The 27,687-nt window shown below is 36.7% G+C and overlaps 2 protein-coding genes across 2 annotated transcripts; both read right to left on the minus strand.

The window, feature by feature from the left end:
* Positions 1-3,556: 3,556 nt before the first annotated feature.
* On the minus strand, positions 3,557-4,504 carry LOC130861736 (olfactory receptor 56A3-like). Its single transcript, XM_057750890.1, has one exon. It carries the CDS (start codon positions 4,502-4,504, stop codon positions 3,557-3,559), a length of 948 nt encoding a protein of 315 aa, XP_057606873.1.
* A 13,066-nt stretch (positions 4,505-17,570) lies between these two features.
* On the minus strand, positions 17,571-18,518 carry LOC130861677 (olfactory receptor 56A3). Its single transcript, XM_057750767.1, has one exon. The coding sequence runs from the start codon at positions 18,516-18,518 to the stop codon at positions 17,571-17,573; it is 948 nt and encodes a 315-aa protein (XP_057606750.1).
* Positions 18,519-27,687: the final 9,169 nt, after the last annotated feature.

Below are 27,687 nucleotides of genomic sequence, written 5' to 3' on the forward strand. Positions count from 1 at the left end.
TGCTAGTCTTCAGTTCGTTCTCATTGGCAGTTGCTCTGTAAATCGTTGTAGTTTGTTGAGCCCGTGGGAGGAGGTGAGCTCAGGGGCTTCCTACTCTGCCATCTTGGCTACTTCTCCAGCACTATTCGTTGAAGATGTCTCTGTGTTTTTGAACGTAAAATGAGTTTCTTGTAGACTGTGTATAAAGTGAGACTTGTTTGGTTTGTTTGTGTTTTTAAAATCGCATATACCTGTTTCTGGCTTTTATTTAATTGGACCAGGGTTTCTCAAGCAGCTTTGACATTTTGGTTAGGCAACTCTTGTCGTATGTGTGGGTCCATCCTGTGCACTGTGGGATGGTTAACAGCCTTCCTGGCCTCCCTTCACTATTTGTTATCTGCACCGCCCCTTTGTTTACCTCTGGTCCCCATAGTTGTGGGAGGCAAAAATGTCTCTGGATGTTGTCAAATGCATCCTGGGTGTCAAAATGTACACCCCTTGCTTCATCAAGACTACTGATTTAAACAACACACATTCATGGTTTCTTTTATTCCACATGGAAGAGTGGTTGTAACACAGACTGCATTGCCTTAAAATCCTGGTCTTAAAAATTTGTTTTTTTTTTTAAGAAAAAATTGGCTGTGTTCTGCTCTAGGGTTTTAAATATGCATCTTTCAGCTTTCATAGTGAAACTTCAAATAATATTTTGCCTCTTCACATATAAAATAAGAAATAATTAATATTTACTTCTATTTTACCACTCCATATCTTTTTTCTATTTTGTCATACTTTTTATTTCTGCATATTTTTAAAAATCCCTGTATATTGTCACTATACTTTTCTTCCCTACTTCCTTTTTATCTACACCTTCAATTACCAGGTACATGAATACTAGATGGGTTAATAATGTCTCACATTTTTTTCTCTCTGCATTCTGTCTCTACAATCTCTTCTGCATTATTTCTGTCTATGCTTTAGTTTAAATAGGCCTCATTTCTGTCTAAGTTTTTCTGCTTTTTTCCCTGAAGTGTCAAATCTGCTATAAACCCATTCAGCAAATTTTATTTTTTGTTCAGATATTATTTATTTTTACTCTAGAAATTCCATTAGATTCTTTTTATACCTTCCTTTTATTTTTTATATTTTTCTATAGTTCTTTTTATATTTATAAATCTTCTTTTAATTTTTTTCTTTATAATTCCATTATCTATAATTTCTTTTTTTGTTTATTTTCTATATCTGCTTGTGTTAACTGAATTTTCTCCTAGTTATGAGTCATATTTTCCAGCTTCTTAGTATGGCTATTGCTTTTTTTGTTGGATGTTGGGAATTTTACAGTATTGGAAACCTTGATTTAGTTGTTTTGCTTTAAACAATATTTTAGTTCATGGGCTGCTGTTACAAAATGTTACAGACTGGTTAGCTTATAAACAACTGAAATTTATTTTTCATAGTTCTGGAGGCAGGAAGTCCAAGATCAAGGCACCAGCATAGTCATGTTCTGGTGAAGATCATTCTTGTTGCTGCTGCCTTCTCACTGCGTCCTGATTTTCTCCATCCTGAATTCCCCTCAAGGTCTACCATTTGGGATGGCTACAGAGGCTGATGGCTTAGTGGCTGGGCAATATTCGTTGCTTACCAGAACGGCAGGCAACATTATATTTGTCTATAGCTATGTTTATATATATATTCTATATAATATATATGTGTAGATGTCAAAACTTGCAAACTTTTCATATTTCAAAATATGTACTAGCTTAAATTTACTGTAGGAGAATATTATAGCTATATTTGTAGATCTTTCCATCCGTATACAGGTATGTACATATAAACTCAAGCATTCTTCTTGTTGAAATCTTTGAGTGAATGAGTTTTTTGGGAGATCTTAAACGTTAAATAACAAAGAAAAATTTATCTATGGTGCGAACCTAGTTTGATCTTGACAGATTGTTTTTTACTTTTGAGAAATGTATTGTTCTTGATTAAAAATATTGATATACACTTTTACTTGCTTTTATGTGCGTGCATGCTTATTTTTCAAATAGTAGCTCATAGTGCTATGCAAGAGCAGAGAAATCAGATATCGATTTACTGTTCTTCACTGTGAGATAAAGGAGAAAGAGAAGTGGACAGAGCTTTGCAGAATGAAAGCTTAAGTAAGTCAAAGGAAGTATCCCTGGTATTTTCAGTGAAGATTGAAAGAACCAGACTTTGGGGATAGTATTGGACTTTTGGGAGATTTTCCTTCCATGGTCAAAACAACATGACACAAGTATAGTTGTCTTTGAGGTACACAAGCTTATATCTAGAAAGGATCTTCTAAAACAAACCGTTAACTCTTCTCAAGTAATAGAGTAACATGAAACAGAGTGAGAGAACCTCATTTGTTCCCAGGAAACTATTTTTATTTTTGTTGGTTGTGCAAGGTTTACAACTCAGAACTTCTAAATCTCTATTTGGTGCTTTCTTACATTGCCAAGTATCTTAATGCCCTTACAGGTACATTATTCCATCCCTCACCCTTTTCATTTGAGAAGAATATATTCCTGGAGTTAATACTTATATTCCTCCACAAACTTTGATCTCCTGAAGGCAATAATAATGTTCTATTTATTATGTACTTTAATAGCCAACAGAAAGTTCGCAGGACACAAAGTGTGCTTACAAACTGTCCAGTCAATTGGAAGCAATGTCCAAATAGTCTATTTTATATTTCAATATTATTACAGAATCGTATATTACAGTGCTTACAGTTCTTTAACCCATTAGCATAGCTATGTTTGCATACTACAAACTGTGACACCCTGGATTGCAAAGATAAGTGTCCAAAGCACAGGCTCACGGGGACGAGAATTTAGGAGTCTCTTAAATCTAATAAAAGTATTTAATAAATGCTATACACATGAGCAATTTAGGAAAAAAAAGCCATGCCTTTTGGCAAAGTGCGTTGCAAACGATCACCTTGTGTGCTAGAAGAGAAGAGAAGAAAAGAAGAGAGGGAAAGAATGTGAGAGAGAGAGAGAAGAGGGACAGTGAGACAGAGAGGCAGACAAAGACAATTATGTGGTTGAAGGTTGACAGAAAAAGACCCAATTACAGACTAGTAGTAATTTTCTATTATTCAGGACTGAAATTGCAACTCCTTCGTCTCTGTCTCCAATATGCTCCCTTCTGTGGAAATGAGCATAAGAACACATTACACATTATACCACACAGCCCACAGATATCCACAGTTGTATTCTCAAGAATATAAAATTTGTGTCATGTTAACAGTTACATATTCATGAGCATAAAGTTTTCACTTCAGAAACTGCTCAAGGAAGCTCAGTATTTTAGACAAAAAAAAAAAAAAAAGGACAGTAAGTGTGAGAAAAAAGAAGAAAGGGCCAAGGAGATTCCTGACCGAGGAGTGAGAGAAAGAGAAACTCTAAATGAAACTGAAGCTTTATTAAAGGGGACACAAAGATAGTTTATCCAGTTTGAGATTAAAACTCATAGGTATGAACTTTGGTCCACTCATCTATTATTGATTCAAAAGCCATCCTATTTTAGGAATGCAGAGATCCAGTTGTCCTAATTACCACCCTTTTTTCAGTAACCTCTGGATTCCTTGCTTGATCTCCTGGGTGCGCACCCCATAAACAATGGGGTTGAGGGCTGCAGGGACGACATGGTGGAGGACATTGAGCAAGACTGGCACATCAGGGGACACCTTCTTCTTCGCTACAAGAGTAAGGACGAAGACCAGGAGGATGGTGCTGAAGAAGAGGATAAGGATGAAGTGGGAGCCACATGTGCTTAGGGCCTTGGCCACAGCCCCCTGTGCCTTGAGTCTCAGCACAGCCCTCAGTATGAAGGTGTAGGAGAAGAAGATGAGGATGAGGTCAGATCCCAGCAGAGTCCATCCACAAGCAAATTGGTAGAGGCGATTGATGGTAATATCATTGCAGGAGATCCTGGAGACAGACATATTGGCACAGATGCAGTTTTCAATGACATTTCCCCGACAATAATGTAATTGGGAAGAGAGGATCGGGATGGGCACTGTCAAAAGGCCATTTCTGGCCAAAATAAAAATGACTGCCTTGGCTACAAACTGGTCAGTGATGATGGATGGGTACCTCAGTGGATGGCAGATGGCCACATAGCGGTCATAGGCCATGATCATGAATGTACCGGACTCCATGGAAAGGAAACAATTCATGATGTACATCTGAAGGAAGCAGGCAAAGAAGCTGATGGACTTGAGGTCAAACCAGAAGATGGCCAGGACCTTGGGGATGACGGTGAGGCAGACCACCAAGTCCAACAGGGAGATGATGCTGAGCAGGTAGTACATGGGCTCATGCAGAGAGGCCTCCAGCCGGATGGTGATCAGGAGGGTGGTGTTGGCCCCCATGGCCAGGAGCAAGAGGAGGCTGAGGGGCAGGGACAGCCAGAGCTGCCAGCTGGGGGATCTAACAAAACAATTCAGGAGGAAGTCTGAAACCTCAGCGGAGATGGTGCCATTTTGGTGTGCTGTCATATTTTGTCATATATTTCTATAGTTTCCTTTTAGTAATCTGTGAAATTTGATAAAATTTAGCTAGTGATTCAAGGTACATGAATATAGAACAAATTGCTTTACTTATGTGACTTGTGGATCCTGGCAGATTATCCACTGCTAAGTGAATTTACCTGTATATCCTTTGTGCCCTGCTGGGATATTCTTATTACTTTAAACAGTACAGAAGGATGAGGTGATATGATTTGTTTATACATATTTGATTTGTTCAAGGTTTATTTTTCATAGAATTGTTAAATCTTTACAGAAACTAAAGAGAAAAATAAAATTACTTAGAAAGCTACTTTATAACAGATGAATCTGTAAATTTGTACTCAGAAGTTTTTTTTTTAATATATATGCATAACTGAATCACTTTGCTGTATACCTGAAACTAACACAATATTGTTAATCAATTATACTCCAATATAAAATAAAAATTAAAAAAAAGATCTCATAGACTGTCATATCTACAATTTGTAATAATACATGCAAGTAAATAGCAGAGTCTGGCACAAACTAAGGACTCATTGACTCATTCTCTTGTTGATAACAGATTACATTAGTAGTGACTGACAACTTTGGAATGAATTTTAAACATATATAATTTATAGCTAATAGTACTCTGAAGTAAGTGGGGGAAGTTGACTACCTTATAATTTATCTTTTGAAATAGACAAATTATTTTAGTGGTATTATGTGTCTTTTCTGCAATTTAGCTGGTAGGGTTTGGATGTGAAAGAAACAAATTTTTGGTCCAAAGTCAGTGATTATATGAATACATCTGTGTCCTGTGTCACCACAGTGAGGTAGAAATGCTTATATTATTTTCCATATTGTTTTAAGTGTTTTCGGGTCTCTCACTCCCCCATCCTAAGGGCGCTTTTCCACCTGTCTGCAATCTCCCTTTTCCTTCTGTTTGCAGCTCTGACTCCTGCTTCCCACTGTTCATGGAGTTCGATTTCCTTCTTAGTCCACCACTGTATTGTGTCTTTCCTTATCATTTTCCTGGGTTTGCCTTCTAAGAGGCAACCCCCACCCCCGCCATGGATTCCATAAGGATTCTAAAACAATTTCCGTAGCCATATTCTGTTTCTTTTTTTCTTTTCAGTATTTCATAACCACACACTCTTCACCACAATTCAGTTCATCTTTTCTAGTATTTCAGGGCTTTGCCTTGTGGAGTTGTCCACAAAGAGTGAGAGATACTGGAAGTACAGGATGTCATTAAGGTAAAAGTCCATAGAAATATAACCTCCAGTGTTGAGTTGTGACCAAAGGACCTTCTCCATGTTCTGAGCACTATGTTCACCCAACTCTGCCTTTCTCTCCCTCTTTCTCTTATAAAACATTCATTCACTTACAAATTTGAGGCAAAAGTCTACCAAGTTCACCACTTGCTGTAATGACCGAGCCACTATTAGCTTTGTTTATATCCACACTGTGTACAACTCCAGGCTGCAAAGTTCCAAATGTCCCCTCTAAACACCACCTCCATCCTTCAGGTTTTGTCACTTGATCTTTAATCATCTCATCCTCTGATCTTACTCTGCAGAAGTTTTACATTTAATTCTTACAAGTCACAGCCCCAAATCTCACTATCTTCAGGAAGCTTTTCTTATCGAGGGATTTCAAAGTGCTTCCTGAAAGAATTAAGCATTGCCTGCATGGAAGCAGGGAAAATCCTGAAATGACCTTCTGAGGGTACAGCCAGTTGGAACAACTGGTGATTCAGACACGAGTGACAATGAGGAAGCCTGGAAGAAGAAGCATGATTTGTTCTCGTGAAGAGTTTGGCATAATTATTTCTAGCAGTAGGATGAAATTTCTGAGAACAATGCAGAAGGATTATTTTATCTCTTTTCCCCACTCACTGACCCTTCTGTGCTCCTCTTTTGTCTGAAATGTTTTTTCCTACGTGTTCTTCAATCCATAAATAGTTTAAGAAGCATTGAAGAACCTACTCAGCTTTAGAAGTAAAGAAGCATCAGCTTATTCCACTCTCCTTTTTCCGTCTTTGTTTGCAATATGAATTTGCCAGTGGAAGCACCAGGGCTGAGTACCTGGAGCTAATGGTTACTGGTTCCAGGGAGGGATAGGAAGAAGTCTGGAAAGTTGAAGGCCCAAGACTAAAGTGGAGACTGAGCCACCCAAGCTTTCCCAAGCTGCAGTATAAGCTATAGCACAGCACTACGGAAGCTCTGTTTCAACAAGTGGAGGTGTTGTTAAGGATTACCTCACTCCACAAAACTCAGACAGATCTGTAAGACAGCTCTCTGAAGTGTTGTTACGTGCATTAATGAGGACATTCAGAGAGATGCTTCACTGATATTCAGACATAAATTTCTGGTTTTGGCAGCAGTAGCTTTTACGCATTATTTAGATTGAGTTGAAATCTGAAGAACTGCTTTTTGACCCCACACTGACCCTCAGTTTTGTCTTTACCCTGTTATATAGATTAGATTTAATTCCTTATCCTTTGATTTCAAGATTTGGGGCCAAATATTTTGTCCCCATTTTCCATATTTGTCACCAGAATCCCCAAATTTTCATAACTGGGCTCCAGATGATGCACTTGCTAGCTCCCATATCACCCGTTAATCTCCTTGGACAAATTCCAGCTCTTCTGCATCTCTGTCACCAGTAAACGAAAGACCAGAGAAGATAAGAGGAGGGCAAAGGAGAGAAGATCCCACAGCATAGGCTTTCATCTGTGCCTACTCACCTGAGACTGCAGGCAGTCTCTGCTACCCTGTTTTCAGACGACTTCAGCAGTATTGACCCAGGAAGGAAAGAAACTCATCTCTTCAATGAAGAGATAGGTTTCTCCTCTCTTCTGATTAATCTTTGTTTAGCTGCTTCTCAGGCACTCTTCAACCAGACTCACTTACAGAAGATGTGAAGATGGGGTCTGGCTCCACCGCTATTGGAGCCTTGGATAGTTCCCGAAGTACCTGGGGTAGTTATAACTCTAGAGCCTCAGGGACTCTGCCCTCTGGGAACTTCTCTATACCTGCTCCATTTGGACCAAAAGTTCATTCTGGTTCTGACAGGCAGGTAGATGGGAGAAGAAAATGATTTTCTTCTCTCTAAAATGATTTTCTTTCTCTAAGACAAAGGACTTCTGGGCATCCAGCCCTACATTGACATGTGCTCTGTAGGAAGTGAGTCAGTCTCCTGTGTGTGTCTTACATCCTGACATGTTTATACTTATTTGCATATTCACACTGACACCTTCCCTCTATCCTATAAACTCACTCAGAAGTTCTCACAGGATTCCTGCATGGGCTTAATATATAGGGACATCCAAAATCATGCCATTGAATGGGTTGATGTTAACTTATCATGCCTTTTTCATGGTTTTTTAATTAAAAAATGCAAGAGAAATTTAAAGAAAATATCACTGAGAAAATACAATGTGTTTTTCAGAGAGAAATATTACAGTAATTTTTGCTGCATAAAAGATTTAAAAGTGAGATTTATATACAACTGATTATTAGAAAACATGGTTTGTTCCTTTATTTTTATTTTCATTTTGAATGTCATATGAATTATTCATACTTTTCAACTTAGGGTACAAGCATCATCAATTTTCTTAAGCCTTTTGTTTTGCTTCATTTTTATTTTACTTTACTCTGCATATCTCAACATTCTCCCTAGTTTGCTTTCCTTCCAAAAAGTGAAATCTTTAGTGTACTTAAAATATGTCCTGCTAATTAATCTCCAGGATGCTTATTTAGCCATATGTTTGTGTATAGGGGAATGGTTGGCCATTGAAATTATATAAATGTCATTGTGTTATAAATCTGATGCTACTTTTTATTTTCAGTTAGCACTAACTCTGACTGCTACTCAGTTTCCATTACACATATTATCCTTTTTTATGTAAGTAGACAATACCCGCATGACCCATAATTAATTATCATTAAAAGTATTGCTACTGTCAATATCCTTGTATACCTCTCTTTATGGGCTTAAAAAAGCTTATGTGCAGGAATTTTTTATGGCGTATAAAAAGTTTTAAAAATTTTCTTTTATGGAGGTATTGTTGATTTACAATACTATGTAAGTTTCAGATGATTCACAGAGTGAGTCACAATTTTTAAAAGTTATACTCCATTTATAGTCATTATAAAATATTGGTTATATTCCTGGGTTATACAATATATCCTTGTAGTTTATTTTAAAAGCAGTAGTTTGTACCTCTTAATCCCCTACCCCTATCTTGCCCCTTTCCCCTTTCCCTCTGCCAGCTAGTTTGTTTTCAATATCTGTGAGTCTGTTTCTTTTTTATTATATTCACTAGTTTGTTTTATTTTTTTGCTTCCACATACAAGTGATATCACATAGTATTAGTCTTGTTCTGTCTGACTTATTTCCCTAAGCATAATACTATACAAGTCTATTGATGTTGTTGCTAATGGAAAAAAATGCATCCATCTTTATGGCTGAGTAATATTCCATTGTATAGATATATACCACATCTTCTTTATCCATTTATCTGTTGTAAGTTGTTTTAACAATAAAAAATAAGTTGATCTAGTTAGTTATATCAACAAGATAGAGGGCAAAACATATAACTATCTCAATCAAATTAGAAAAACATTTAACAAAATTCAATATCCTTTCATAATAATACTAAACAAACAAGGATAAGAAAGAAACTTTTTCAAATTGATGCTGAACAGCTGACATCTTACTTAATGATATTATTTGTAACATAAGAAAAAAGATAAGCATTTCCATTCTCAGCATTTCCAGTTAACATTGTACTGGATTTCCTAAGCAGTGCAATAAATTAAAGGAAAAGACATATAATTTGGAAAGAATGAAGCAAAATTGTCTTTATTTAAAGAAAACTATACATGTATATGGAAAATCCTGCAAATGCAGTTTGAAAAACTTCACAAACTAATAAGTATATATCTCGGAATACAAAGTAAACAGATAAAAATCATTTTTTCTATACACAAGAAATAAGCCATTGGAAAATGAACTATAAAAATATTTAAAATAATATGAAAGTATAATATTTAGGAATACTTTTTAAAAAATATGTGCAAGAGCTATACATGGGAACTAAAAACAAGGCTGAGATAAATTATGGAAGATGTAGAAATGTAAATATATATTATTTTCATGGGTTTGAAGGTGCAAAATTTTCAGGACATTAATTCTCCTCAAATTGATCTGCAGATTCAATATAATCCTAATTAAAATCCCAGCAGCCTTTTGTAGAAATTGACAAGCTGCTTCTAAAATTTATATGAAATTCAAAGGACATAGAAGAGTAAGGACAATTTTAAGAAGGAACAGCTTTGGAGGACTCACATTATCTCATTTCATTACATAAAATACGGTAAAGTAATCAAGACATTGTGTTTTTGGTGTAAGGATACATATAGATTGGTGTAATGGAAAAGAATGGAGGGTCCAGAAATAGACTTATACATTAACAAGTTGCTTTTTGACTAAGGGCCCAAGGAAATTCAATGGAAGAAATTATAGTCTTTTCAGTAAATGCTACTGGAACAACTGTATTTCCATTTGAAAAAAAGAAAAAAGAACCCCAGTCATTATCAAATACCACATACAAACCTTAGAGTAAAAGTAAAAATTATTAGAAGCTGTTGGAGAAAATCTTTATAAACTTAAGATAGGCAAATATTTCTTAATTAGGACAAAAAACATGCATCAAAGAAGTTAATAACGGTGTTATATTTCATCAAAATTTAAAATAACTGCTCTTTAAAAAATAAAAATGGAAAAATGAATAGGCAAGCAAGCCATAGGTTGTGAGAAATTTTCATGATGCATATTTCTGCAAAGTACTCTTTTCTAGAATATACAATGTTATTACTTAAGCATAAAGCAAGTAACCCATTTAAAAAAATAAACAAAAGACTTGAATAGACTTTTTTCAAAGAAGCCATTTAAATGACCATTTAGAGCAACACAAATTAAAATTGTGATAAGATGCCACTGCATAGCTACAAGAATGGCTGACGTTTAAAAAAGACTGACAATACCAAGTGTTGGCATGGATGTGGAGGAAGTAAGAACTGGAAGGCTCACTGCTGGTGGGAATATAAAATGGAGCAGTGACTGTTCAAAACAGTTTGGCAGTCTGCTAGAAAGTTAAGATTAGCCCTAGCATACAATCTTGCAATCCACTTCTAACATTTACCAAGAACTTCAAACATATATCCACACAAAGTCTTGACATGCATGTTCATAACTGTTTCATTCAGAGTAGGTAAAATCTGGAAGCAACTTAAATGTTCATCAAGAGGTAAATAGGTGAACAAACTGTGATCCATACCCACAATGGAGTACTATTTACCCATAAAAGTGAACTGCTGGAGCACACAGCCCTGTAGATGAAATTTCAAAACATTGTATTAACAAAAGGAGCTGTTGGAAATAGAAACAAATGAACAAACAAAACAAAGACAAGACTAACTCATAAATACAGAGAATAACTTTTGGTTGCCAGAGAGGAAGGGGTTGCAGGTTTGGGTGAAAGAGGTGAAGGCGGTTAAGAGGTAGAACCTCCCAGTTATAAAATAAATGTCAGTGGGATGTAATGTACAGCACAGAGAGTCTATAGTCAATAATATTGTGATAACTTTTATGGATGATTACTAAACTTATAGTGGTAATCAATTTGTAAAGTATATAAATGTCAAATAACTCTAACCTGAAACTAACAGAATATTGCATATCAACTATACTTCAATGAAAACAAACAAAAGAGAACACATATAAGAACCAGTCAGGTTAATTTACCAGAAAAAAAGGGTTTATTTAGGAATAGCAGAGGAGCTACAATTCAGGACAAGCAAGCTATAGCAAAAACCACAGGCGAGAACAACAGACAAAAGAGAGAAAGTTATTTTAGAGAATATGAAAACTGTTAGGAGGGCTTGTTTTGAATGAAAGTCCGTTGGAGAAAAGTGAGAGTTCAGGATGATGACAATTTTCTCATTGGCTGAGTTGCTAGGGTAGTTGATTTCTTGTAGGAGATGCAATGTACATCTTTTCCCATTGGGCCTGTAATTGATGAATATTTCCTGTTGATGATTCTTCTGTTGGGTCTACAATAGATAATTCTTCCTGTTAATTGACTTTCCGTGGTTCTGCATGCAAGCTCCTCCTTCTGACCTCCTGACTCTATTCTAGTGAGGAAATAAAGATGCTAATTTATATTTAATCTAGTTGACACATTAAAATATTGTAATTCATTATAATTTGTTGTGCCTGTGGGAGGAGGTGAACTCAGGGTCTTCCTACTCTGGTATCTTGGCCACCTCTCTAGCAGTATTCATTGAAGACCTCTCTGCTTTTAGTAGTTAAAATTAATTTCTTGGGACTTCCCTGGAGGTCCAGTGGTTAAGATTTTGCCTTCCAATGCGCGGGGTGTGGATTCTATCCCTGGTAAGAGAGCTAAGATCCCGCATGCCTCGGGGCCAAAAAACCAAAACATAAAACAGAAGCAATATTGTAACAAATTGAATAAACACTTTAAAAATGGTCCACATGAAAAAAATCTTTAAAAAAATGAATTTCTTTTAGCGAGTACATGAAATGAGACTTGTTTATTTTCAAATCTTGTATGTCTGTTTCTGCATTTTATTTGGATTATTTGGACCAGGGTTTCTCAAGCAGCATTGACATTTTGGTCAGGCAACTAACTCTTGTATGTGTGGGTCCATCCTGTGCACTGTGGGATGGTTAACAGCCTTCCTGGCCTGCCTTCACTATTTGTTGTCAGCACTACCCCTTTGTTTACCTCTGGTCCCCACAGTTGTCAGAGGCAAAAATGTCTCCGGATGTTGTCAAATGTGTCCTGGGTGTCAAAATGGACATCCCTTCCTTCATCAAAAATACTAATTTAAACAACACACATTTACTCTATGGATATGATTAGCCAGTTTCCATATAAACTTCTTTTATTCTGTATGGAAGAGTAGTTGTAACAGAGACATGGCCTTAAAATCCTGGCCTTAAAAATGTGGGCTTTTTAAAGAACACATTGGCTATATTCTGCTCTAGGGTTTTAAATATGTATCTTTCAGTTATAAAATAAGAAGAAATCATATAAAATAAGAAATCATAAACATTTACTTCTATTTTACCTCTTCATGTATTTCTTCTATTTTACAATACACTTTATTTCAACATATTTTAGAAATCCCTGTATATTGTCACTATGCTTTTCTTCCCTACTTCCTTTTCTGTCTACGTCTTCAGTTATGAAGTACATGAATACTAGACTGGTTAATATCATCTCACATTTTTTTTTCTCTCTACATTTTGTCTTTGTATCTCTTCTGCATTATTTCTCTAATGCTTTAGTTCAAATAGGTTACATTTCTATAGCTTTAAGTTTTTTTTTTCCTGCAATGTCAAATTTACTATAAACCCGTTGAGTGAGTTATATTTTTTTGTTCAGATATTATTTATTTTCACTGTGGAAATTTCATTAGGTTCTTTTTTTAACCTTCCTTTTATTTCATTATGTTTTTTCTATCTATCCTTTAGCATATTTGTAAGATTGTTTTAATATTTTCAGCTTTATAATTCTATCATCTCTGTAAATTTCTGTGTCTGCTTGTGTTAACTGATTTTTCTCCTGGTTATGGGCCATATTTTCCAGCATCTTAGTATGGCTATTGGTTTTTTGTTAGATGTTGAGAATCTTACAATGTTGGAAATCTAGATTTAGTTGTTTTGCTTTAAAGAGTGTTTTGGTTCATTTGGGCTGCTGAAACAAAATATTACAGGCTGAGTAGATTATAAACAACAGAAATTTATTTCTCATATTTCTGGAGGCAGGACATCCAAGATCAAGGTGCCAGTATAGTTGCTTTCTGGTGGGGACCCTCTTCCTGGTTTATCACTGGTGCCTGACATAGTGGAAATGTGAAGGGTCTTTGTGGGGTCTCTTTTATAAGAACACTAATTCCATTCATGAGGGCTCCACTTGCATGTGACCTTAGCACCGCCTAAAGGCCCCACCAGCTAATACCATCATCTCTGAAGGTTGGGATTTCAATATATGAATGGGGGAGGGGCACAAAAGTTCAGACCAAAGCCAGGAGCATGTAAGTTTGTTTTGGTGAGTCAGTAAGATACGTTTTGATCAAGTTGTCCCTTTCAAGACTTATTTTTAGTCTTTTAAGGTAGATCTAGATTAACCTTATCTCCAGGGCTAGTTTAGTATCACTAATTATATACAGCTGTCCTGGAGATCCTTCTGAATACCCAGGTATTTAATACAGTCTCTCCACTCTGGCTGGCCACAGTTCAAATGTATTCTAGCCCTTGGTGAACTCTCGAGTTCTTCAAACTTATACACAGGGGCCTTGCCTATTTACTTATTACTGCAACCTTAGCACCATAACAAGGGTTTGTCTACATTAGGTATAGATGCATATTTTATAGATAATATGATGTTAAGCGTTGGCCTGAAGGGCCATCACCATTCTCTCTATGCGCTCTCATTGTTCTCCCAGCTCAACATCCTGTGTCAGCTGGGTCTGCTCCCAAATATCTGCCTTATTCTTTGCGGATATAAGAGGAAGTGACTAATTATGGGTAATGTGTGAACAAACTCCAAGGTCCAATCAAGAAAATCTGAGCTTTAACATTTTATGGATGATGGCTATTTGGTTTGAGGAGACAGGTTTCTTGGTCATATTTGATTGAATAATAAATTACAAAAATCTCACTATTAAACATTTCATAGAAAATGTATTATAACAAAATTAATTTAAAATCCTCATATACACATGTGTGTAATTAGTGTAAAAAGAAACTTAAAGAATTACAAATTATGATTCTTACCATCTACCTTCTGGTAAACCTTTGATATGAACATCTATTGTAGGATTTGCAGACTATATGTTGTAGAAAGCCAATAAATGAGCCTTCTCTTATTTTAGTCTTCACACATTGGTTCCTAGGATTTAGCACCCGTGATATACAAAGAAGTCATCATTCAAGCTCTAAAATTCCGGCTTTCTTTTCTCTGTGTGGCACAGCAAAGAAAAAGAGAAAAATTACACCAAAGAATAAAGCATATAGCTATATCTCTTTTCCAGGAAGGATACATTCATCCCCGATTGGATTTTTCTTCTCCTCATTTGGAGTCTAGTGCTGTATTAATTAATTAATATAGTAGCCACAAGCCACATATGAGCACTTGAAATGTAGATTGTCCCAAATGAAAAATGCTTGAAGTATAAAATACACACCGGATTTCAAAGACCTAGCACATAAAAAAGAATGTATACTATTTCATCATTAAATTATTTTATATTTATTATGTATTTGTAGTGATAATATTTAGATATATTGGATTAAATAAATACACTTTTTTGGTTTACTTTTTATTTTTGGCTTCATTGGGTCTTCGCTGCTGCATGTAGGCTTTCTCTGGTTGCAGTGAGCGGGGGCTACTTCATTGCAGTGCACGCTTCTCATTGCCGTGGCTTCTCTTGTTGTAGAGCACGGGCTCTAGGCATGTGAGCTTCAGTAGTTGTGGCATGCAAGCACAGTAGTTGTGGCTCACGGGCTCTAGAGCACAGACTCAGTAGTTGCGGTGCACCGGCTCAGTTGCTCCACGGCATGTGGGAATTTCCCGGACCAGGGATTGAACCCGTATCCCCTGTATTGGCAGGCGGATTCTTAACCACTGCACCACCAGGGAAGTCCCTAAAATGTACTATTAAAATTAACTTTTTTGTTTTTGATTTGGCTACTAAAAAGTTTAAAATTAAATATGTGGTTCAAATGGAGAGCACTCTTCTGGAGGAAATCCTCCTTAGTATCACCCATTTCAGTGAGATAAAGCCATTGCTAAATCTATTCCCCTTGTGTATCAAATGAATCTGTCAACACTGCTTTGATACGGGCCACAAATGTGTAAACGTTGTGTATAAATGAAACAATGTAAAGCTTTCAGATATATATTTTTAAAATGTGAACATCTTACCAGTCTATTTTGGAAGGCAAACTTATATAAAATGTCCTCAGTCCTGGGGAAGTATGTGCTCTAAATACCACAATGTAGCTCATTATTTTTTACATTCAGTTTCTTCTAACAGCTACTTGAAGAGATCTGGGTTTGATATACAAACAATTTTACCCTAATACAGGTTAGTCCACAGAGTTTTATGTTAATATATAATATTGCTAAAACTTAAAGATTTTAATATTTCCTAAGATGAAGTGGTTTAAATTTAATTTAGAAGAATATTATATCTATATTTGTAAGACCTTCCCTTTGGCATCCATTTGTACACATTTTAAGCTAAGGCATTCTTTTTATGCTGAAATCTTTGAGAGAATGAGATTTTTGGGAGATCTTCCTCTTTAAGTAATAAAAAGAAGGTTATCTCTAGTGTAAACCTAGTTGGATCTTGACAGATTGCTTTATAATTTTGAAAAATTTATTATTCTCAATTAAAATATTGATTTCATGCTTTGAATTATTACTTTTTATTATATGAGTTCATGCTTATTTTTCAAACAGCAGCTCATAGTGCTTTGCAAGAGCAGAGAAATCAAATACAAATTTATTGTTCTTCATTGTGATGAATAAGAAAAAGAAATGGACAGAGCTTTGCAGAATGAATGCTTAAGTAGGCCAAGAATATATCTCTGGTTCTTTCTGTGATGACTGAAAGACCAAGATTTGGGGGACAGTTTTGAATTATTGGGAGATTTTTCTTCCAAGGCCAAAACAAAATAATACACTTATATGTAGTCATTGAGGCACACAAGCTCATAGTTAGAAAGGATTTTCTAAAGCAAATTGCTCACTGTTCTTAGGTAATAGAGTAATGTAAAACACAGAGAGATCACCTCATTTGTTCCTAGGAAACTAACTTTTATTTTTTCATGGTAGTTGTGCAAGGTTTACAACTCAGACCTTTTAACTCTTTACCCAGTGTTTTCTTATGTTGCCAAGTATCTTAATGCCAGTGCAGGTACATTATTCCATTCCTCACCTTTTCTATTTGAGAAGAGTATATTCCTGGAATTAATATTTGTATTCCTCCTAACAAAACTTTGAGCTATTGAAAACAACAATAATGTTCTATTTATTTTGGTACCTTAATGGCTAACAGAATTCCCAGGACACAAAGTGTGCTTAGGAACTGCCCAATTAAAAGAAAAAAAATGTCCATATAGTCTGTTTTATATTTTGGAATTATTATTGGATCATATTTATAATGCTTACATTTCTTTAATTCATTAGCATAGCTTTATTTGCATACCATAAACTATGACAGCCTGGATCCAAAAGGTAGGTGTCCAGATGGGGATGAGAATTTAGGAGTCTCTTAAATCTAGTAAAACTCATTGATAATTGTCACACACATGAGCAATCCAGGAAAAAACGCTGCTTTTTTGCAACACACATTGCTAAAAATCACCTTACTTTCTAGAAGAGAAGATAGAGACAGAGACAGAGACAGAGGCAGGGACAGAGCAGGAGCCAGAAGCAGAAGCAGTGACAAAGAAAGACAATGATGCAGTTGAAGGATGAGAGAGAAAGACCCAATTAAAGACCAGTAGCAACTTCCCACCACTCAGGACTGAAATTTCAGCTCCTATATTTTATTCTCCAATATGTTCCCTTCTGTGGAAATAACAATAAGAAGACATTATACAATATACAACACAACCCACAAAATATCCACAGCCGTATACTCAATATTATACATTTTGTGTCATGTTAACAGTTGTCTATTCAGGGACATAAATCTCTCACTTCAGAGCTTGATCTAAAAAAGCATAATATTTTGGACAAAAAAGGATAATAAGGGTGAGAAAAAAGGAGAAAGGGCCAAGGAGAATCCTGATTGAGGAGTGAGAGAAAGAGAAACGCTAAATGAAACTGACGCTTTATTAAAGGGGACACAAAGACAGTTTATCCAGTTTGAGATTATAACTTTTAAACATGTATTCAGCCTACTCACCCATTATTGATTCAAAGGCATTCTATTTTAGGAGTGCAGAGATCCAGTTGTCCTAATTACCACCCTTTCTTCAGTAACCTCTGGATTCCTTGCTTGATCTCCTGGGTGCGCACCCCATAAACAATGGGGTTGAGGGCTGCAGGGATGACGTGGTGGAGGACATTGAGCAAGACTGGCACCTCAGGGGAAACCTTCTTCTTTGCCACATGAGTGAGGACGAAGACCAGGAGGATGGTGCTGAAGAAGAGGATAAGGATGAAGTGGGAGCCACATGTGCTTAGGGCCTTGGCCACAGCTCCCTCTGCCTTGAGTCTCAGTACAGCCCTCAGTATGAAGGTGTAGGAGAGGAAGATGAGGATGAGGTCAGATCCCAGCAGAGTCCAGCCTCCAGCAAATTGGTAGAGGCGATTGATGGTAACATCATCACAGGAGAGCCTGGAGACAGACATATTGGCACAGATGCAGTTCTCAATGGTATTTCTCCCACAGTAATGGAGTCGTACAGAAAGGATTGGGATGGGCACTGTGAAAAGGACATTTCTGCTCAAAATAAAAGCAGCTGCCTTGGCTACAAACTGGTCAGTGATGATGGATGGGTACCTCAGTGGATGACAGATGGCCACATAGCGGTCATAGGCCATGACCATGAATGTGCAGGACTCCATGGCAAGGAAGCAATTCATGATGTACATCTGAAGGAAGCAGGCAAAGAAGCTGATGGACTTGAGGTCAAACCAGAAGATGGCCAGGACCTTGGGGATGACGGTGAGACAGAGCACCATGTCCAGCAGGGAGAGGAGGCTGAGCAGGTAGTACATGGGCTCATGCAGGGAGGCCTCCAGCCAGATGGTGATCAAGAGGGTGGTGTTGGCCCCCATGGCCAGAAGGAAGAGGAGGCTGAGGGGCAGGGACAGCCAGAGCTGCCAGCTGGGGGATCTAACAAAACAATTCAGGAGGAAGTCTGAGACCTCAGCGGAGATGGTGCCATTTTGGTGTGCTCTCATATTTTGTCGTATATTTCTACAGCTTTCTTTTAGTGATCTGTAAAGTTAGGATAAAATTTAGCTACTGATTAAAGATACATGAGTATAGAACAAGTTGCTGTACCTAAGTGAAGCTTGTGGATCCTAGCAGATTATCCAGAGCCAAGGGAATTTATCTGTATATCATTTGTGACATACTCCTGGGATATTCCTATTACTTTAAACAGTAGAGAGAACTGAAGTGATTTGATTTATTTATACATGTTTAATTTGTTCAAGGTGTATTTTTTAATAGAACTGTTAAGTCTTTATAGAAACTAAAAGAGGGAGAAAATTACTTAGAAAACTACTTTTTGACAGATGAGTCTCTAAATTTGTATTCCTAAGTTTCTTCCTCTTTTTAGTTTTTAATAACCACGTAGACTATCATACATATGATTTAACTATAGCGATACGCCCAAATAAGCAGCAGAACCTGGCACTAACTAGGCACTCAGATAAAATGGACCTAAACCTCCAGGTACCCCAATCTGACCTTTCTGTTATATTTATTTTTCTTTAATTAGATAATTTAAAAACTATACACTAAAAATAAAGTTAGTTAATTTGATTTTTGTCTAAAAAGTCATTTTAATTTGGTAGGTACAGATTCTGAAAATAATTGCTTTTTTTCACTTTATTTATTTGATCCTCACATTAGTAGGACTCTTAACTTCTGGAAGAAGCAACCTTAAAAGGAGGATGAGTGAATCTCACAGCTATGTGGGAGGGATACCTGTCATTAAACAAGATGAAAAGTTGAGTCTTCTGATTGCATTGGTGAGAAGATGATAAATCCACCCTTATGGTCCTTCCATCTCCTTTCTGTTTCCCTTTTCCATCTTATAAGTCACAGCCCCAGATCTAACCATCTCCAGGATGCTTTTCTTATCTAAGGATTTTAAAGTAATTCTTGAAAGAATTAAGAATTCCCTTCATGGAAGCAGAGAAAATCTTGAAATGTCCTTCAGAGGGTACAGTCAATTGAAATAATTGGTAATTCAGGCACGCATATCCATGGGGAGGCCTAGAGGAAGAAGCTCCTGAAGAGCTTTGGGATAATTACTTCTAGTAATAAAATGGCATTACTGAGAACAAAGGAAAAAGATTATTTTGTCTCCTTCCCCACTCACTGACTCTTCTTTTCTCCTTCTTGCTTCTCTGGAGTGTTTGTTCCTGCATATTCTTCGATCCATAAATCATTCAAGAAGCCCTGAACAACCTACTTAGCCTTAGAATTAAAGTATAGAAGCATCAGCTTCCTCCCGTCTCCTTTTTCCATCTTTGTTTGCAATCAGAACTTGTCAATGGCAGCACTAGGGCTGAGGACTTGGAGCTAATGATTACTGGTTCCAGTCAGGGGTAGGAATAAGCCAGGAAAGCTGAAGGTCCAAGACTAACGTGGAGACCCAGCCACCCAAACTTTTTCTCAAGCTGCAGGATAGGCCACCCTATTTTAAGAAGTAGAAGTGTTGTTAGGGATCATCTAACTCCACAAAACCCAGGAAGACCTACAAGCATCTCTCTGAAGTGTAGCTACAGACATTATTGAGGACATCCACTGGCAGATACCTCACTGATCTTTGGGCATCTGGTTTCGGCAGATACAGCTTTATGAAACTTTTTAGATTGATTTGAAATCAGAGGAACTATTTTTCAGGTCCCACTGACACCTAATTGGAGTCTCTGTCCTCAACCTGTGAAGTTATATAGACTAGATTTAATTTCTACTCCATGATTTAAGCATTTGTGGGCAGAACATTTACCCTAAAGCACCTAAATGTCCACATTCATAGTTGTAAATACCCAATTTTTATAAATGGGCTCCAAAGGATGCACCTTCCAGCTCCCCCAGTACCTATTAATCTCCCATGGGCATACTCCATCTCCCTGTACCTCTTTCACCACCAAGCAAAATATCAGAGAAGGTAAGAGGAGGGCAAAACAAAAAAAGGTCCCAGAGCACAGGCTTTCACCTGTGCTTACTTACCTGAAACAGGAGGCAGTCTATGCTACCCTGTTTTCAGGCTACTTCAGCAGTACTGACTCAGGAATGGAAAGGAACACAGATCTCTGATGACGAGACAGGGCTCTCCTGTCTCCTGGTTAATCTTGGAATAGCTACCTCTTAGGCACCTTTCACCCAGACTCACTTAGAAGATGTGAGGATGGGGTCTGACTCCACTGATATTGGAGCCTTGGATAGTTCCCGAAGTACCTGGGATAGTTATAACTCTAGAGCCTCAGGGACTCTGCCCTCTGGGAACTTCTCTATACCTGCTCCCTTTGGACCAAAGGGCCATTTTGGTTCTGACAGGCAGACAGATGGGAGAAGAAATTTATTTTCTTTCTTTTTAAAAGAAAGTACCTTTAATAATACAGTCATACATATACTGTGTGCTCTGTAGGAAAGTAGTCTATTTCCTGGTTATGAGTGTCTTACACACGTTCGTACCTGTTCATACTCATTTGCACATGCATACATGGTACCTTCCATAGATCCAATGGGCTCACTCAGAAGTTCTCTTGGGCTTCCTGCACCTGCTGTTAGATAGATACATCCCGAACCATGCTATTGAATAGATCGATGTTAACTTACCATGAATTTATCATGGCATTTTAATCATAAAAATGCAAGAGAAAATTGAATAAAATATTACTGAGAAAATGCCATGTGTTTTTCAGAGAGAAAATTCTACATTAATTTTTGCTGTATTTTTGAATGGGATTGGATTACAACCGATTATTAGGAAACATGATTTGTTCATTCATCTTTATTTTCATTTTGTACCTCATGGGCATTATTCATATGGCTCAAGTTATGGGGACAAGCATCATCAGTCTCTCTAAGGCCTTCTTTGCTTTATTTTTCTCTTTCTTCTGTGCACCTCAATATTCCTCCTTGTTGTTTTCCCTTCAGAAAAGTAAAAGCTCAATTGCTTTAAAATGTCTTTCTGATTAATTACTGGTGCGCTTATTTAGGTATGTGCTCATTTATGGAAGGATGGTTTGGATGTTGAATTTATACAAATGTCATTGGATTATAAATCTGATGCTATTTTATTTTCCATCAGTGCTAAATATTAAAAATATATACATGTTCCTATGTGTAAGGTGATTCCATTATGTTTGACTGCTGTTCAGTTTCCATTATGTGCATTACCCCTTTTCATGTAAGTAGCCAACACCCATGTGACTTATAATGAACTATTATGAAAAAATGCTGCTACTCTCAATATCCTATACATCTCTCTTTATGGACTTAGTAACTATATGTGCAGGAATTTTTTTCAGTTATGGTATATAAATGTATTTAATTTCACTAGGAATTATCAAATATCTCTCCAAAATATTTACAAAATCCCACACGAAATTCCTCAGGTTTCTTTATTTTTCACATTCTTTACATCATTTGATAATTTTTTTTTGAAAACTTGATGGATGTAAAATAGTATCTCATTATTTTAATTTGATTTTCTTCTGATAACTGAGCTTTCTTTATATACTATTTATCCATTTGTGGTTTTTATACTGTAAATTACATGTTCACATCCTTTCCCTTTTTCTATTAATTGTTTGTTTTCTTAAATATTTACAATATTTTCCTGATTAACCATATATTAGAGCCCCTGTGGACTAGATGTTGCTAATATTTCCTCTGGTCTGTCACATAGCTGTCAATTTTAGTGTATGCTGTCCATTATTTAATGGAAATCTTTCAACTTGATCAAGTGAAACTATTTTTCTATTAATAGATTTTCTTCAGGGATCTTATTTCTGGAATATTTTACAAGATCACAAAGTCGTTTTTGTTTAATTTTTGTTTGTTTTACTTTTTTATTGAAACATGGTGCCTTATACTTCATAGTGATATATTGACATCTACTTGTGGTTTATATTGTCAAGATTAGAAGTGAATTAAGTTGTAGTATGCACTGCTATAGTCATATCAGTTGTGAAAATATGAATAATACTGTATGTTATTTTTATAACTATCCTCTAACTGAACCACTGAGCACCCTCAACTCAACTATGGCCCCTTTTGTGGTGTCTCCTAGACCTCCCCATAATAGATCAAGTAGTGGGTTAATGCTTGCAGAGCAGGGTCTATCAGTGCCCAGCTCTAAAGCATGTCCTGAATATCTTCTTTTTTGTTGGTGGAAGTACTTTACCAGTTACTAAGCATTTTTGAATACCACACCTGTTTATAGTGTTAAGTATGGATCTACCTTTATTATTCTCCACATGGAGATAAATAATTGATCCTGTTTCCACTGATTTGAGATGTCAGCTTTATTACATACGAAGTTCTCATACATACATGGCTCTGTTTCTGTTCCATTATTGGTGTATTTGACGTTACTTACAGCAATGCCACTATATTTTTATTACTAACGCATGTGATACATACTATTATATGGCAGAGTGAGCTCCCATTAGAATTCTATCCACAAAAATTGAGGGTTTATTAGATTTTTATTCTCTACACATATTTTGTAATCAGCATCACTTCTGCCACATTCTATTGGTCATTAGTGAGTCACTAAAGCTAGCCAAGATTCACAAGGAAGGTAAGTGAGCTCAACTTCATGGAGAAATGTAAAACAATTTGTGGTCATCTTTAAAACTTTCATTGGTAATGTTAATTTTTCTGCTTTGTGATTTTTCTTTGTTCGTTACTAAAATAGCTACTTTGACTTACTTTTGTTTCTCTGACCTTTTATTTTAAATTTCAACTCCCTCAAATGCCCCCAACAAATATCAGAATCTCAGCGCTTGTTTAGGAATCCATCTGATCACATGCAGCCTTTAGAACTGATTCTTTTCCTCTGATATCACTATCGTGTATCTAGGTGCTTTATTTTTTAACATCTAATTTGTCTCTCAACAACACCTTTCAATCTTCAGTCTTACATTTTAAAAATGTATGAGCACTTCTTCATTTCTATTCAAGTATGTTCCCCTTCCAGTTATTTATTTCCTATGTGACTTTTATCAGACCAAATTTACATTTTGGCCTCTTCGCACAAAGTCTTTGAATCATTTCCTCCTCCTTCTTTCTGTGTCTTCTGACCATTATCTAACATGACTGGGAATTTTTTGTGTGTGCTATATCCAGCTTATCAATGTGCTTTTCAGCTGCATTTATCAGCTCTTCAACTCATCCACTGGATTCCTCATATCAACTATTTTATTTTTTTAATTCTTTCTTTATTATAACTGAACGTCCCGACTTTATATTTCCAATGCACTCCATTAAGTCTCTGAGGGCATTCCTGCTTTTATTTATCAAGTAAATACTTACTTTGTGCTTCCATGCTAAATAGAGCTAATTGATCTGTAGTAGTTATTTTCTCTAACTAGTCATTCTGATGCTTATCACATGGGTTGTTTAATTCATTGTCTTTATTTCATAATGTTTGTTATCTTCTTATTTTTTTATCCTCTACTCCTATTGCCTTAAGACATGAGTACCTTGGATAGTAAAGTATACCCATGGGCAGAGGGAGACATGCATAAAAGAGCAAGTTCTAGGCTGCGAATCCTTCAGATGAATTTTGTGACGGTCACAGCTCAGAGAAATGCCTCATTGAAGTCTGGGCATTAATAGTTCTTGTTTTCTACAACCTACGCAAACCAGCCGCTTAGTTAATCACCCATTATCCCTGACCCAGGACTGCTCTTTTCAGGATCTACTATTAAATAAAATTACATAGACCCCAGTTGGGAATATAGAGGGCCTGCTCTGTGCTTACAAATAACGCAGCCATGACAAACGCTCTGCAGCTTTCTTTCCACTCAGCAGTTTCAGTGATGGTACCATAGTCTGAGGGGAATGCATGGGAGAAATAAAGACCCCAATAAAGTTTATCCCTTTCATCTAGTTCCCTCTAAGACTGATCCTCTCCTGCTCTAGGTGGTAGGGATCAAAACAGCTCTGACTTCGAAACGTTCATATAGATTTTGTATTATATTCTGAGATCCAAAAACTTCTCTGACATCATTAGCACACCTGGGGTTTGGGGTAAGGGGCAGGCTGTATTTTGTTAGATGCTTTTTCTGTATGTAATGAGGTGATTACATGGGCTTTTGTTAATAATAGTGAAATACACTAATTGATATTTGAATGTTAAACTAACCTTGTATTCTGTGGATTAACCAAACTGGATTTTATCTAGTTTGATGTATCAAGCTTTTGTATGTTGTTCAGTTTAATTTTCTAAAATTTTATTTAATGTTTTGGATCTGTGTCTTTGAAGGATATCTATTACCTTTTTATGTCATGTATTTGTCTGGTTTGGGTATCAAGATAAAGGTGTTCTCACAGTATGAGTTGGGTAGTATCTCCTCTCCTTCATTTTTTCTGGAAAATTCTATGTAGCATTGGTATTATTTCTTCCAAACACAAAATACATCCTGTGTGATTCCCTTCATATGAAATTCTAGACTATGGAAAGCTAATGCACACTTTCAAGCAACTAATGCTTGCTTAAGGCAAGGGGTGGAGGAAGAAATCAACTGCAAGTGGGCATGAGGGAACTTTTTTCAGTGATGGAGACAGTCTTTTTCTTGATTTTGGTGGTTGTTAAAATGGTACACACTTTGTAAAAAACTCATTATACAGGATGTACCTTATTGTATATAAACTACACTGCAATAAAATTGAGAGAAAAATATACACATACAAACAAAAATGAAGAAATAGGGGTGCCAATTCATATTTAATTAAGTGAAACATTAAAATATTATCATACACTATCACCATTATTTTTTTTAAAAATGGACATTTTAACACCCTAAAAGGGGATGGATGATCAGAAGTCTCAGAATGAAAAATACTCTTCGCACCCCATATGCTAGTATTTCTGTTATTCGTAATATTCCCTTGTCACACTGACTGGTGAAAACTTTGTCACAGAGAGCCAGCAATTCACTTCCAGGCATTTAAAAACATTTGGGTAAGGAGCCTGAGTAAGGCTGCACCTCAGTTGAGGGGCATGGCAGGGATTAGCTCTGTTTGACTCAAGTGGAAGCCACTGCTGGTGTCTTGCCTTAGATGTTCACCCCTCTCTCATAGACCAACAGCTTTCTCTTAAAATTACTTGATGGATTACATTTTCTGGCCTCAGGAGCATTCTTGGCCTGAGTCCAGTGCAGACAGGAAGTTCAGGGTTGTCAATTCCTATAAGAATAGTCTTCAAGCAATGATCGATGGGACTTGGATACCCCAGCTTTCTTGCCGTCAAATGAATAATAACCTGAAAGAGTTTCTAATCAGTCTCTCATGAATCCCCAGTGGGACTGAACCAGTTGTCCACAGCAATAACTGATTCATAATGCATCCTATTTTGTCCTTGAAACTACAACTCCCCTCATTATGATCAGTATAATTAATCACAGCCAGTGCTGCATCCCTGATGGGATGGTACAAAGATCAAGGAATGCAAGGCAGTGGCCTGCGAACACGTCCTTATTTACTTCACTAGCATAGTCCCTGAATAAACCAGGGTCTATGGCAGATAAAGGTGGACAGAGTAAATCTCACCAAGATGTAAGTTGAGCCAGATGAGACATCTTTACTAAAGAGGACTTTTAAAATAAAATGTCTCTAGCATTTATGCACATATTGGTCTTGCTGATGTGTTCTTTTTAGTTAAATTCTATCATGAAAATAGACCCCAGTTTTCATTCAACTGGGGTAGACAGCAGTGCACATTCAAGAACTTTCCCGAGGCTACATTAACTTTTTTGCTTATTGTCACAATGTAGTCTGAAAGAACCTTGACCGTTTTGACACTTCATATCACACTGATCCAGTACATGGATCAATCACATTACAAGAATTGTTAAGCAAAAAGTGTCAAGTTCCCTAGATTCTCTGATAAGACACATGCACATGACCATGGTGAAAGATAAGTATCAGGAAGTTTCAGGAACATAGCACATTAAGGACATTTTTATATTTCCAATGGTCAGGAAAATGTTCAGACATTACTCCTGTGTTAAAGGATAAATGACTGTACCTTGACCTTTTACCACTAAGAAAGAGGGCTCCCTGGATTTTGGAGACAGCTCAGAACACCCTTGAGGATTCTGATTTGATTCATGATCTATTTACCGGGTGAGATTGAAGGCTTACAGTTTTGATTGGGATGGAGAGTAAGGGAGAACTCTGCAGTAGGTTTAAGCTGAGGTTAAAGCAGCCCTGCTTCTCAGAACATAGAATTTGGGGGATATATAGTCATTCCTGGTATTAATGGTAAATAAAAAAGCTGGGTGGAGTCCCAGAATAAACCCATAGAGTCTGCAGCAAATAAAGCAGCAGAGAGCTAGCGATCAAAAACACAGCTTGGATGGTCTGAAGCAAGAAGTAATAAAGTTGTACAGGCATAGCAGTAGCCCATTTCAACAAGAGGGTTGTATTTTGGACATTGCCTAAAGCAACTACAGAGGGCACAGATTACATAATCAGTTGTCCAAGACCTCATTTTGCCTACCTCGTTTGCATGACTGCCTTTCCCTCTCTTCACATCAATGGCCTCAAGGAAGCTCCCTATGACCAGATGAAAGGGGGAGGACAAAGCTCAGTCTTAGTAATGAATGAGTGGTTCATTCATTACTATGGAATGCAATAAAAAAATTACATTTTTATTATGATGTGGAAGTAATAAAAATTTATTATAAATATTATAAATTGTAAAAATTTCTAAAATTTATTACAAAGTTTATCATAAAAATTTTTTTTAAAATATTACAAATAAAAATTTATAAAATAAAAATGCTACGTGGAAGTAATAAAAATGTTTATGTGGAAGGTTAAAATATCACATTACAGCCTTAATCATGGGTAAACCACAAAGATGGAGACAGAGCTCCGAGCAGTGCATGTGATCATCAGCTTGATGTAAAGAGAGAATTAGCAAGACTTGACAATCAGAGGCAAAGAGCTTTGGGGGAAGAAGCATGTGAATGGCTTCATGGGATCTGGCACAAAGCATGCACTTCTAATGGTTCCCATTGATGCCCACCTCAGAGCATGTGTCAGGGAAGAAGAGGTAAGCAACAATCAGGCAGCTAGGGGTAGTGACTTCTAAAAGCACTGATTGCATGTGAGCAGAATCTCGAATGGATGGTAAAGGAGGGAGGTGAA

This window comes from Hippopotamus amphibius, chromosome 9, assembly GCF_030028045.1.
Source record: "Hippopotamus amphibius kiboko isolate mHipAmp2 chromosome 9, mHipAmp2.hap2, whole genome shotgun sequence".
Lineage (NCBI taxonomy): Eukaryota > Metazoa > Chordata > Mammalia > Artiodactyla > Hippopotamidae > Hippopotamus > Hippopotamus amphibius.

Coding starts and splice junctions, on each gene's coding strand:
- LOC130861736 (XM_057750890.1), bottom strand. CDS start 4,504: ATGACAGCACACCAAAATGGCACCATCTCCGCTGAGGTTTCAGACTTC.
- LOC130861677 (XM_057750767.1), bottom strand. CDS start 18,518: ATGAGAGCACACCAAAATGGCACCATCTCCGCTGAGGTCTCAGACTTC.